At 35.3% G+C, this 15115-nt stretch overlaps 1 protein-coding gene across 8 annotated transcripts in view; it reads right to left on the bottom strand.

Moving 5' to 3' along the window:
- The window catches only part of LOC125672953 (serine/threonine-protein phosphatase 6 regulatory subunit 3-like), a 33386-nt gene continuing 18271 nt past the window's right edge, over positions 1-15115 (bottom strand). Inside the window, exons 15-27 of one of the 8 annotated variants that reach the window (XM_056160111.1) lie at positions 14625-14710; positions 14309-14398; positions 13624-13703; positions 12871-12931; positions 10540-10676; positions 10268-10383; positions 9928-10129; positions 9640-9716; positions 9206-9395; positions 8593-8823; positions 6381-6410; positions 5293-5421; positions 1-2326 (exon numbers count right to left, since the gene is read on the bottom strand). In XM_056160111.1, coding sequence (XP_056016086.1) covers positions 2245-2326; positions 5293-5421; positions 6381-6410; positions 8593-8823; positions 9206-9395; positions 9640-9716; positions 9928-10129; positions 10268-10383; positions 10540-10676; positions 12871-12931; positions 13624-13703; positions 14309-14398; positions 14625-14710 — 1511 coding nt within the window. In that variant the 3' untranslated portion in view covers positions 1-2244. Of the gene's footprint in view, positions 2327-5292; positions 5422-6380; positions 6411-8592; positions 8824-9205; positions 9396-9639; positions 9717-9927; positions 10130-10258; positions 10384-10539; positions 10677-12870; positions 12932-13623; positions 13722-14308; positions 14399-14624; positions 14711-15115 lie in introns of all 8 variants that reach the window. The other 7 variants (XM_048909152.2, XM_048909151.2, XM_048909150.2 and 4 more) reach the window with 7 other exon arrangements.

Raw genomic sequence — 15115 nt, forward strand, 5'->3', positions numbered from 1 at the left:
TCAAAATTTTGTTTGTTTTAATATATTTTTGTTTTTATGTACATGTTTCTGCATTGGAAATCTATGATCTGCACAAAATAACATTTGATCTGACAATGACATAAAACATTTTCCCTGGTATAAAAACACTACTGCCTAGAGTTGCATATGATATCTCCTACCTGTTACAATACAACAGTAGCCGACTGACTTCCCCTCCAGTTGGGCGTGAACAAGTAAAAGTAAATAAATAAACCCTTTCAGAGGCCACTAACACTCTCAGCATGAAATACAAAAATATCTATGTACAATAAAAAGACATTTGATTGTTATGTACAGCACTGTCTGAGGATACCCATTCAAAACAATTCAACAATATCAGATGCCATGCTGAATGCAATAGAACGCTTCTTACAATGGTATCCTTATCTAGATCTGTTTCACAAATACAACTGTTTGTGTGCGCGCGAGTGTGTGTGTGTGTGCAATACATATTATAACAAGTGCAGACAGATTTATTCAATATTCTATTACAGAAAATTATTCACATGCTCATAAAAATCTAAAAAAAAAAAAATCAAAAAAAAAAATCAGAAAATACCAGTTCATTCTTTGAAGACTTAACCAACCCAACAAATTTGCAACAATACCAAAGAAAGCGAATTACACAATATGAAGAGTGTTTTCTCTTGAACACAAATTGCAATGCACTGCGAAAGAATACGTAAGGCCATCAGTATGGCACATTCAATTTGGTCCATTTGGGTTGAAATGACGATTGAAAGAAGTAATAGCTGTATGTTGGTGGAACATTTTAATTAATCCAAATTCATTATAAATGTCAACAATTTTACATAAAAGTCCCCAATACATGCCACAGAATGTCTGCTTACAGACACAGTGCATGAACACACTGGTTAACATGTTTGTCAATGGAGTATATCACAAATGTTATTTAAATGATGTGGTCTCTTGATAAACAATAAATATACAGAAAATTTACTTGTGACCTACATCAATTATCATATCAAAATTCTTCTTCATTTGGCCCACAAATTCTGAGCAATTTGTAGTTCTGTATTGCAAGATACAGGGTGATGGATGCGACAACATGAATACAAATAACTCAATAAATCATTAAACTCCAAAAACTAAAGTGTCCATGTTAGGATGAAGTGACTGTGATGCTAATCAAAGCCAGAAATGTTGCAGAATAGAACCGATACATTAAACTTAGTAGATTACCATCAAAGCTACACATGTCAAGCACCAACCTGTTTAAGAATAGCAATAGTGAGTGGAAGTGGCGAGGCTTGTAGGACCCAATCAGTGACTGCAACATCACACTCAAATTAACAATCCAGGTATAAAAACAAGTCTAAAAGTGTGTTAAAACTTAAAAAAAATTTGTTCTAATCAACCCACCCCCTTGCCTTCACAGAGTATTTCCAGCATTATAGTAAAAACATATTCAACTCTCTGAATAAACATGTTCCATCAAAACTTAAATCACACAGACTTCATCAAAGAACTTTATACACAGCACACAAAGAGTTCTAATGCGAAATTGTCCACTTTTTCTGCACTTTGTATAATCTGCCTTTTGATAAAATCAAATTTATTGCTGGGTACCATTTACATGAATGTATGTATCATAACATTCTGCATGATAAAAATACTCCACTGTCCCCCCCCCCCCCCCCCCCCCCCCCCCCAATCTTTGTTATCGACAGTTACAAGTGAGAGATAGAAAGAGTGGCGAGTCATTGACCGGGTCCTCCCAGCAGAGACCAGGGATACGTATCACAGAAGAACAGGGACCAGTAGCTTGATACATCACAGCTCAATACAAGAGTCCATGGCAGACTTTTGGCAGGCTATCTACAGGGGAATATGTCTTTACAATTTTTTTTTATGTACAACCAGTTACATCAGCTGCAACACCACAGAATGATATCAATTTGATTCTTCTTTACAACTATACATCAATTTTTAAGGGGGAAGAAAGGGTTGGCCTCATTTTCTATTTTTCTTTTCTCTTGATAAAAATACATTCAAATTCTCATCACCAAAAATACTGCTTTGTGTCCATAAATAAAAATCTTGTCCCGTAAATTTCCCCCCCGCATGTTCAATCCCAGTTCTCTGTTCCAAGCTCTTACATCCAATCACTGGCCATGCAATGTAAGGCTCAACATGGATGCTGCCGCTCACACTTGATCACACCGTATTCAATTAAAACCAATCTAACAGTACACTTCCAAATCATACAGGTCCATTCTGAAGAGTCGGTGATGACGAACTTAAAACAGTATTACTTTTTTCTGGTGATTCTTTGGCTTGAGCTCTGCAACAAATAAAATGTAAATAAAACATGAGTCACATTCAAGGACTATGTGCAAAACAAGGTGTTATCTTGTAATGCAGATATTTCTTATATATAACAGTGAGAACTTCTGCCTTCCCTTCGATGACCTTATGATTTAATCTTTCACTTTCAATAAAAAACTCAGATGTATGTGCAAGATAACATTTATCCAAATGTTGTAAAACTTAGAAATACATCTACATTGTTTGAAACAAGACCCTAAATAAAAGGCCCAATAAAAAAAAAAAAAAAAACCCCAAAAAAACCAACTATTGTAACCCCATCCTGGCTCTAAGGGTCATAATGTAAACAAATTTACTCTTATAGCACATGATGTTTGCATATTAATCTGACAAATTGTCCCCTTGTGTACAAATCCTAAACAATTTCTTCAAATAAGACACATTCCTTCATTTGAAGAATCCTATTTACCCTAGGGTGTCTTTTTTCAAGTTTGAAATTGACTCTGTAGTTATGGAAAAATTTTACACATCAAACACTGGATAACATTTCACTTCCAAAATCATCCACTTATTGCAGAGATAAAGACCAGTTAAATTGAACCTTGGGCTTTAAAAATTGTTAAATTCACAAGTCTGTGGAATTCTTTGCTTCTCAAAATAATTAAATTTCAGTTAAAATGATATTCCAGGATTGAAATGATGTAATTTTTTCCCTATCTAATCACAAAACCTCACTCCTTTCACTCAGTTGAGCCAAGGCTAGGTGCAGAATTTCCAGTCTGCCCCAAAATGCTACAGCAAAATGACATAATGACAAGAATGAAGGAGTTCCACAGAATGCTTGCCATCTGAGACAACACCATTAACCGTGATACAAAAGGAATACTCAGGATAAACATACTGAATATCTCTCGTCTCGTCTACAAGGTGTCCGTAGACAGCATATTGACAGACTGGCCAAAGTTATCCCTACATGTTAGTGATGGGAAATCGGACCAAAAACCATAATTATTTGGTAATAATAGGAAACACGTAATCGATTAATAATCGATTATAATCGGAATTGTAATTTAAGTGTTTTCCCCTCAAAATAGATAACAGAATCATTACCGTATTTTGCCGAACATAATACGCACTTTTTTAAGAGAATTTTTTTGTGCCAGAAAGGGGTGCGTATTATATACCACAATAGGTTTTTGACCTTTTCCCCCAGATAAAACTCTGCGATTAAGTAGTGTAATATTTCACTCAAAGACCTAGGATTCAGATACTGTATGCCTTTTCAAGTTCACCTATTTAAAAGCTAAAAAAATCGACCTCAAGAAAATGACTACAGAAACGTAAAATTGCAGAAAATGTGATACTTACAATGTCTAAATAATTCAATTATCATGAAACAGACTATTCATCACATCACATGCAGCCATTATTTAAAGTATGTGTATACAATACATACATATTGTCACGTGCTAAAATAGTTGGAAAATGATTTTGACACTTGGCTAAGTTAGTTTACTGTAAGTTTTATGAATAGGCCTAATTTTTAAGAAATGCTAATTTGAATCTTTGAAATAACTATTCTTGTGTATAAGAGGGTGACCTGAGGGTGTGTTTTAGGAAGCCATTGTTGTGGACATTGTGCTTTTGTTAGATACCACCTCAGGGTAAAGAAATACCACAGAGCATTGTTTTTACAGACAGAGCACTGATTATTTAGAGATCCCATTCATGCCTTTGATCATAGTCATCATAGTTAATGAGGAATTGATAATTTGCACCTTTGTACTTACCATGGTGTGTTGATTATGGTAAAATAAGGGAAAGTTTAATTGTTTAATTTTATTTTTATAACATCAGCTATTTTTTAAGTTTCAACAAATGAAATATCCAGTCAGTTAAAGACCTAACTTTAAGTTAATACCCACATACTGTTTGCCGTCTGTCAATCAAACATTTAACAATAGATCTCAGGTGGAGTGACATCTGCAGAAACTGTGGTCTAGAGCTACCCCAGTGAGGTGTTTTGATAACAATAACAGCCAGTATCTACAAGTATTCTTTAGATCTGGAGGAAGCCCTGTATTCTAGAGTTTTGATAGCATTGACCTTTAATGCTACAAAATCTGGGGCTTTACTGAAATAAACAGGTTTGTCCGGGTTGATATTTCCCTGAAGATTCTCAGTGAAGATTACTGTGATGTAGACCTCATCTCAAAAAGTTTGCAAATTATTGTGCTTTGTTTAGAATTCATTATTTATGCAAAAATATTAAGTGAAAATTACCACAACGTATAAAGTTAAGATTACCGCTTGATCAAAATTTTTGCTACGTATTATACACCCGAAGTGCGTTTTTTCACCAACTTTTAGGCCAAAGTGGGGGGTGCGTATTAAACACCACTGCGTATTATATTCAGCAAAATACGGTAAATGTATGGAAACAACATTTGAATTCTTCTTTGTTTCATTTGTTCACAGAAAAAGGAACTGACAACACATGTGAATAAATCAGAATTTCAATGTATCAAGCAATGGAATTTATCTTATCATCTCAATGTATTAGAGATAGACTCCTTTATTTGACTGTTGAATGTCGTTGTTACCGTTCTTCACATCTCCCACCATTTTGTTTGCTATTTTTGATCGGGTTTGACACACAGAAAATAAAATTTGAATAGTTGAAGTGATTTGCGGATTTTGTTTGGGCAACGATGTTGGCAACTTTTATTTTGTAATCGATTAGTAGCATAATAGGTCTCTGAACGACCGGCAATCAATCATCGGCGACAATCAATAATCGGCGACAATCGTTTCATCACTACTATGTTTCACCATATTTTGCAGGCAAAATAAAATACTAGGTAAAAAATCATCTAGATACCCTTTGGAATGCCATAGATCATCAAACTTGTTCAAAGGAGACCAGTGGTTTTCCTTCCCTACATTAGTTCCCATACTTTTCCACTGAGCTTTATAACTTACAATGTTTCGGAGGATGGATTCTCTATGATGCTGTCAGGTTCTGACATTGGACCATTGGCTTCTACAGCCTTGTCCCCCGACCCCTGGAGATTAACCGGAGGTTTCATCAGACCGGCACTGGTCAGGAAACTGAAACAGTCAACAAACAATATCACTGAACAAAGCCACAACCATAAAATGCACATTTTCTCGAGTGTCACATATCATATGAAATATCAAAGTAACAAGGACTTAAAAGTACATGTATATGCAGGTTTCAATCAATATAAGTTTAAAAACAACCCCGCATCTGATAGCCAGTTACATGTCATTTAGACTACTATTATACAGAATACACGATACAGAGGAAGTAAGGTGCTACTTTGTAATATTGCAATAAATATCAGCATAGCTTATTGCGATACTTATACGACAATGGCAATGTTACTATGACAACACACAGGGAAATCACAGAATTTTGTAATATCACATCTATTGCTACAATTTGTAAAACTATGCTATTCTTAAAACTTATGCAGTTTTAATGGCAATCTTAAATAGCTTTTATAAGAAACTGAACCGTTTTTCTCCCATTTCACTTCTTTTAAAAAAAAATTCTTATAAAACGATCACTTTTAAAAGTGTGATAAATGCTACACCTGGACAGTGGTAGAATTGATTTTCTTTGTTAAATATCTGAACAGTTACAGATACATATGTATGTATCAAATTTTTCGAACACAAAAGAAATGGGAGAAAGAAAGCATCATCAGTTAAGCTAGACATAGCTTGTAAAGAAATGAAAATATACTGTATGTACAATGACATGTCTCAGAACTGAACAGATTTTAAAAATAAAGTTTATAGTTATGAAATAAATCTCATTCTAGTGATCGCCCAGTAACGAGCACCCAGTCACGTATTTACGCATTACCTGTAAAGTTCTGAGACAATTTCGGAATTCTTGACAGTGAAAATCATTAATGCTTGTACATATATTTGCAGTATAAATATACCAATCCCTCTACAATCAAGAATTCCAATATAGACAGAGGGTATACATATACAGCATGGTAGCACACGGCCCATGGCACAACACGTCAACTCACTCAAAGTTTTCACTGAGGCCATCTCCAGTCCTAATCAATGCAAACCACATTATCAAATCTGATTACTTTTCTACTTGACACACATACATTAAAACTTGATTAATTCCAACAAAGTTAAATATTTTTTTTTCAAAACCTGCTGTAAAACACATCAACTACAGTCCTAACAGTACTACAATATGTGTGGTTGTTGTTTACATTAACTACAGTCCTAACAGTACTACAATATGTGTGGATGTTGTTTACATTAACTACAGTCCTAACAGTACTACAATATGTGTGGTTGTTGTTTACATTAACTACAGTCCTAACAGTACTACAATATGTGTGGTTGTTGTTTAACATAACTACAGTCCTAACAGTACTACAATATGTGTGGTTGTTGTTTACATTAACTACAGTCCTAACAGTACTACAATATGTGTGGTTGTTGTTTACATTAACTACAGTCTTAACAGTACTACAATATGTGTGGTTGTTGTTTAACAAGGTATCAGCAGGGATTTTTATAGGGTCTGAAGGAGGCCGAAATAAGGCCCCATTCCTAATGCTAAAAAGCAGGTATTTTCCCCAATTTTTGCTTTAAAATTCCCAAACAATGAAAACTAATCAAGCAGGGTAGCCTAATCGTTCATAAATCTTCTTCACAGGCCCACAGATTACAATTTTTGCTTCAAAATTGTTAAGTAAACTTAATTCTTTGGCCTCTGCTTGACCAAATTGAAAATCAGGAGCCCAATTATACCTTAGAGCACCCTGGATTGGTCCCCCCCCCCCCCTTATTTCTTTGTATGAAACATTTTCCCCAATTTCAAGCAAATGTTGCTATTTACTAAAATGGAAAGGCCCAAGCCCTTGAAATCAAGACCTTAAAAAATCCTGATCAGTATTATTTACAAGATACGATGCTTGCTTCTGGTCATTTTTAAAAACAAAGAATTATATACATTGTATATGGATATCAATGAAATATACATTGTATATGGATATCAATGAAATATACATTGTACATGGATATCAATGAAACATACATTGTACATCAACATCAATGAAATATACAATGTACATCGATATCAATGAAACATACATTGTACATCAACATCAATGAAACATACATTGTACATTGATATCAATGAAACATACATTGTACATGGATATCAATGAAATATACATTGTACATGAATATCAATGAAACATACATTGTACATGGATATCAATGAAATATACATTGTACATGGATATCAATGAAATATACATTGTACATGAATATCAATGAAATATACATTGTACATCAACATCAATGAAATATACAATGTACATCGATATCAATGAAATATACATTGTACATGGATATCAATGAAACATACATTGTACATAGACGTCAATGAAATATAATAATAATACCATATTTATATAGCACCCTTTTCATACACTATGTACGCTCAAAGGTGCTTTACAATGCAATGTACATTATTACCCCGGCAGACCTTATATCAATCTAGAACTTTCTCAGCCTCCTAGGAAGCATACAGTGCAAGCTGCCATTACAAGCACTAGAGCACTAACATTTTAACAATATCTTTCACTGTCTATAGCCAGGTACCCCTTTTACACTTGGGTGGAGTGAGGAAATTCATGTAAAGTGCCTTTTCCAAGGACACAACGTCATCCCTGCCGCGGCCAGGACTCGAACCCACGACCTTTCGGTCGAGAGTCTGACGGCCTAACCACTCGGCCACCGACGCCACATTGTACATGGATGTCAATGAAATATACATTTTACATCGATATCAATGAAAATATACATTGCACATCGACATCAATGAAATATACATTGTACATCGACATCAATGAAATATACATTGTACATCGACATCAATGAAATATACATTGTACATCGATATCAATGAAATATACATTGTACATCGATAACAATGAAATATACATTATACATCGACATCAATGAAATAAACATTGTACATCGATAACAATGAAATATACATTGTACATGGATATCAATGAAATATACATTGTACATCGACATCAATGAAATAAACATTGTACATCGATAACAATGAAATATACATTGTACATCAATATCAATGAAATATACATTATACATCGACATCAATGAAATAAACATTGTACATGGATATCAATGAAATATACTTTGCACATTGCTGGACTGACCCATTCCTCTCCGTTACATTACCTGTTTTCCTGTCCTTCTGCAGAGCTCTCTGATGAACACGAGACCTCGGGGGCAGGGGCAGGAACCGGATCTACTGAGGAAGAGGGCGCAGCATCCACGGAACTTCCCTCGTCCTCAGTCCTCGAGGAACCTTCTGGAGGAGGCGTGTACTGAGGGGAGGGACAGGAAACAGCTGGGGGTGAGGCCGGAATTGCTGGGGTGGATGATGACGGCTCCTCAGATGTCTCTGGACTGTAAATGTTTTGATAGAGATTATTGTATTAAGCAGCACTCATTGTAATGCTCTGGAGAGACAAGGGTCATAATGGACATGAATGAGCAAGCAGAACACATCATTTACATCCATGTAGCTTTGTGCAATAGATAATCAGCATACTGTAAACCACTCTCTATCCACGAGAACTTTTATTTTTTGCGTACATTCATGAGGCCGTCTTGCCGCAAAAGTAAGGCATGATCACATACCCATGTATCGGCATAGTAATGAACAATCATGTCTTGCCGATAAATTCAACATCTTGCCGATAAATTCAACATAGCGAATTGCGAACATAATAGTTGCAAATTGCAAGTGTTTCAGAGTAAGTATTGAGCGTGTGTATGCATGGCCTACCTAGCCTGTGGTCCTGGTGAAGAAGAATTTGATAACCTAGGGGTCTGTTGTGAGGAGGAGGAGGAGTCTGATGTTGAGGACACTTCCTCTTCCTGTACCACACTGCCCTTCTCCGTCAGGTCCTCAGTCTTAAGTTCCTCCGTACTCAACTCCACTTCTGAGGCCAGATCGGCTGGTGCACTGCGTGCCACTGGAAATACATGCAAATAATGTATAATTAGCAAATTTCTCCATCTTTGTGTATATATACATACAATACAAGGACACTGCAAAGCAATATTAGAACTTAAACACCAACAAAAACAAGTCAATTGTCAGTCTGACTAAAATACAGGTCAATTGTTAGTCTGACTAAAATACAGGTCAATTGTCAGTCTGACTAAAATACAGGTCAATTGTCAGTCTGACTAAAATACAGGTCATTCAGCACTTACAGTATGCAGCAGGTCTAGAACTAACATCATTGGTATCCATAGCAACAGGTGAGCTACTTCTGGGTCCCGGATCAGTTCTGTAAACAATAGACAATAGCATCTCACATTTATTTCAAAACTACTAAATTATTACTTTATTATGCAAATTAGATCATCTAAATTCCTACACAGAAATGACCTTCATTATACAATAAATATACAGTAAAAATATGAAAATAAAGTTACTGGAGTATTTTCAACAGGTTCTGCATCAGATCATGTGAATTCCCATCTTTTAAAAGCACTTACCTTGACAAATCTTTAATATTGCTAAAATCTGCCCAGTTGTCTCCGGATTCTCCTCGAGGAAACTTATCACTGAAGTCTGCCCATTTCTCCGTTTTTTCGCTCGATGATGAAGCTTCAGCGGAGGTAGATGATTGGCTCCATGGTGAGGTATCCATAGCAACGGGTACAGATTCTGATGCTACATCATCAAAACTTGCCCAATCTATGAAGGAAAAGTAAAATAAAATAACTAACCTATAATACCTTTGGAGTTGAATTTCTAAAACTATCCGTTTAACATTTAATAGATACTAACTTCATTTTCCGAAAACTGTTAAATAAATGAGCTTACTTTGCTTACTTTCAGTATTGTCAACATCCATTTTTTCGTTTGGCTGCGAGACAATTTTCCGTGGGGAGTCTAACTCCTCTTCACTGTCCGTACTGTCACTGTCATCCCTTGTTTCAGGTAATCTACTGTAAATCAACATACAGTGAAATGTCAACCAAACTAAACACAAACAAGGCAAATGTACAAATCACAATTAACAAGTTTGAATCAGTCATGTGCTCAACACCTTGTTCTAAATGACAGAGCCCTGAGAGTGGTTCTATTTATATCTGTTGACTTACGCGGCTCTGTTTGGTTGCTGAGCATTCGGTGAGAATGTGATTTCTTTTTCTTCCCAAATATCCTCATCACTGTCATTATCATCAAACTGCTGGATTCGCTCATTGCAGGCTTGCTCAAACATTGAGGCGGCTGTACTCTGTGTAAGAAATTGTTCTCGCAAAATAATTTAAAGATGAAAATCACAAACCGGTTTAAGTTCACATTTTTCCACCCGTGATAAAAACTCTTGTCGGTACATCAAGACTTCAATAAGATCAGACTTGACAACATGAACTGACTGATATTTCAATAAATCTAGATAGAATTGTAACAACTGACACCCTTTTTAGAACATCAATACATGGATATGAAAGAACATGTTCATGATCTACTTTTCAGAAAGTATAAATTTTATAAATGACTAGACACACTGGTTGGCCAAACCATGGTTCCATTATATCTCTGGATTTTGGGTTTTCCCTGATAATGGCCAATTCCAAAGATGGCCAATGTCACAAAGACAAATATCTTGGTACCAGTAGAAAGATCTTGTCCCAAGAAATGTTATGTGCAATATGAAAGCTCTAATATAAATTTACCATGTAGAAGTTATGACCAATGTCAAATTTTTTAAAAGTAGGTCAAACTCCTTGATCAAGGACACAGGGTGAAACATTTGGTACCCACGGAAAGGTTTTGACACAAGGAATACTCATGTGAAATATCAAAGCTCTAGCACTTATTGTTCAAAAGTTATTAGCAAGGTTAAAGTTTCAGACAGAATGACAGACAGGGCAAAAACAATATCCCCCCCCCCCCCCCGATAATCGATCTTTGGGGGCATAAAAAGTGAAGTATAAAACTCTAAGTACTACTTATCATTCATATTAATAGGATATCACTTTAAATCACGTAAAGCCTCATGTAACTAATCAGTGAAAGTTGATAGACCATGATCACGGACACAGTCTTCCTTGTATCTATAAATACACCAGGCTCTGTACTTGTCACTTTTCTAATAAAATACTTTTAGCTGTTAATGATTCTTTCATCCCAAATTTTCCCACATATTCAACCAACACTATATATCTAGCACAAGGCAAGTCTCCCAATTATTTCCAGGCTTCCGGACCAAAAAATAATATCAGGCTTAAGTCAAAATTTCAATCATCTATAAAATGTTTATCAATTGTAAAACTTTAACCTCAAATTTGTAATCAACTGCATTATGCTGTCCAGATATCAAAAAACATATCTCAGACTGTTTGATGACTATACAAATTCATAGATGTTCATGTTCATCATTAAGAAAATCTTCATGTTAATTTCAGGGATGTGACTGAATTCCTCAGAAATCAGAGCAAATCTGTTCAAAAAGGGAGGAAAACACCACCCTACCTGAAGAAATATAATTTTCTGCCACTTTAGATCAAATCTAGAGTGTTTCATTTTTTCGAAAATTGAGCAAATCAGGATTTCCTCTAAAAAGAGGAAAAATCACACCCCTGTAATTTTTACAATCGTTAACATTAAAGAGGAATACCACATTGCCACAATTTTTGAAAGGAAACAAAATCGGAAAATAATTCTGTATCTTTTTCAAATTCACCATCTCTTTGGTCAGGCCAAAAAATGGGTTTCCTATTACATCTTCAGATACAGGGTGGATACAGTAGGTCAGGATTCTTTTTAAATTTACTTCTTTGTGGATGAAGTATCAAAGAGATTTGTAGCGCCAGTGGATATTAGATGACAAATGAGAACATGTATGATACTATGATAGTGAAATAGTTTGTAAACATCACTCAAAACTATGAGTGCGTTTGAGATCGCCGTTCTTCACATGACTGCAAATATCCTGTCGATCCCAAATGCCGAGTATGCAACCCGAGAACGAGTTCAAGGTGCCAAAAACTCACACTACCTCTGTAGGTACATTTAGTAGTGTGGTCGAAGAACAAAGAACATGTTCGTGCGCACGTTCTCGTTCGCAACTCTTAATAACGAAGCACGAGAACAACAGGAAAGGCGACCTCAAACGCACTCTCTGATACCGCCTGTACTTCTTGACCTCTTAAATTTCCTAGCATCACCAAGGCCAGATAATTCAATTATAATAACTGGATCCCAATCTTTAAAAAAATTAGAGTCAGGGATCAAAAGATAGGGTAGGTGGGGGGAATCAGAATTATTTAGCTCAGTTCATTAAGGCCTTGAGCTGGCAATCTGGTGTGTTCACAGGTGTTTCGATTTTCAGGCATTTTACAACACATGTGTGCTTCAGTTTTTATTCATGTGATTAATGTGTTTGTCCTCTTTTAAACAATCTACTTTCATTAAAACAAACTTACATTGTCATCTCCAGTCTGTACGTTGAAATCTATGCTGGAAATACGATCCCCAAAAGGTGAGCTGTAACAAATGTTCATACATAAGTAAATTTTCATGACCCATATATATCCTACATTGAAATTTTTGGTGGAAATATAATTCTCAAAAGGTGAGCTGTAACAAGTTTTTACATGCAAATAAATCTATTATCTTCAAAACCCTTCTAATTCAACTTTACTTCTAAATGCTATCAAACTATACAATTCCTAGAAAAATGTTTAGACAATTACAAATTACAACATTTAGACATGGTACTTGAACAAAATAAGGGTTTGAGGAAAGCTATATTAAGGAAGTCCATTATATGTTCGGTTCTTCACAAAACAACATGCTTAACATCAATTCCTGGAATGCTACTCAGTCTAAATTGCATTCCCACATAATACAAATAATAAACACCATAGCCACACCCCCTTTCTCTCTCATTTTCTTAGTAATGTAACAACAGACAACATAACACACATGTAAATGCAAACAATCCAATGCTAATGGCTTTAAAAAAAAAGAAGAAGAAAAAGATAGTATGCTGATCTTTTAGGGGTATTTTTGTCTTGAAAATGTGCAATTAATGTCAATTTCATTACATAAATTCTACAGAGGTCATTTGGCATTGAAATGTAATAAGAAGCAAATTACAACTAGACTGATCTAAGAGGTAGGACAGGGAGTGGGGGAAGAAGGGGGAGACGGCACACAGTGGCATCAATACTTACTCGGCCTTTTCTTCCTGCTCCTGAAATTCCTCTTCGTTAAAACCAAACTGGTCAATGAAGTTCGAGGTCATCTGTTGCAGCTGGTAATCAGAGAAGGCCTGATGAATAAACCAGGCAAAAAAAAGTTCAATCCTGCCTTCCAAAGGACTGAGGATTGATTCTAACAGAGACCCAAAAGTGCATTCACACTACTGATAGCGAAAATTCAATTCCGTATTCCAAAAGACTAAGAATTGATTCCAAGATAAAATATATATAATATTTGATCTTGCCTTCAAAAGGATGATTTACCAAAGAGCATCAAAACTAGAGACAGTGAAGGTTGATGTGTAAGAGATAAATGTATATTGAACACAACCCCCAACTCTATGTATAACGTATAGCAAAATGATATATATTAAGAAAAAATATGAAACTCTTCATATTGTCTAGAGAACTCGTACTTTCTTCGAGGTATAAATTTAGAATTTCAAATTTGACTTGTGGCATGTTATATATCAAATTGTCCAGAACTTTTTCTTCACAGAAAGCTCTTTCACATATTTGCTTTTTTTCTGCCTTTTTCACATTTCATTTATTTTTTCACATACATAATTTGATATAAATTCGTAATAGTACATCGGGTACCTATACAGCATTGAGTATTGCTGATGAATTGTACCAGAACAAGCAGAGAGACACCCACCTGTTGCATGGCAGCATCCTGAGGGAATGGAATGTCTCTGAAATCACTTTCTTCATCATCGCTGCTGGAGGTCAGAGGTCGACTGCGCATCTACAACACCAAATGGAACAGAGACTCAACAACTATCTTTACTCTCCTCACATAAAAACTGTTCACTGAATATTATCACGACAATATCTGCTGTTATATTTCTTAACAATTTCAGTTATATTCTGACTAATGTGAAAATGTGGATGATGTTTCTGTAATGAAAATTAGAATCACTGATTTTCTGAATTTGACATTTTTAAAAAAAACAAACAACAACATATTTTACTGATTCTACTGTGTTCCGTTTGTTGACATCTGACAATGCACCAGCCACAAAGTTGTCCCACCTCTCTCTAACCTCTTCTGGTAATTCTGAAAATCATACTCAGCACTTCAGAAAACCAATTCTGTGAATCAATTTTCACTTAAAAAGGAAAAACTTAAACATTCGGTACTTCTAAAGCAATTACCAAAACCTAAAAATATTGAGTAAACCAAATTTATCATCACAAACACTCATGCATGTGATCCAATGCTGAACAGGATAAATTCATTTGTGAACATTCAAAGTATTTTGAGTCAGATCAAGATGTTTACAAACAGATAAAGTTTGCTTTCACTTGCTGTGTGCTTAAGAATTTTCTCTCTCTCTTCTTTTGGTTGAATTTGCAAAATAATTAGTACACCACCCCTAAATGATCTGATGATTTACAAGTTGAAATATTACCAATTGACTTGATACACTTTACCAACCGTCCATAACTTTATGAAATGTAT

This window comes from Ostrea edulis, chromosome 3 (genome assembly GCF_947568905.1).
Source record: "Ostrea edulis chromosome 3, xbOstEdul1.1, whole genome shotgun sequence".
In the NCBI taxonomy this organism is placed as follows: Eukaryota; Metazoa; Mollusca; class Bivalvia; order Ostreida; family Ostreidae; genus Ostrea; species Ostrea edulis.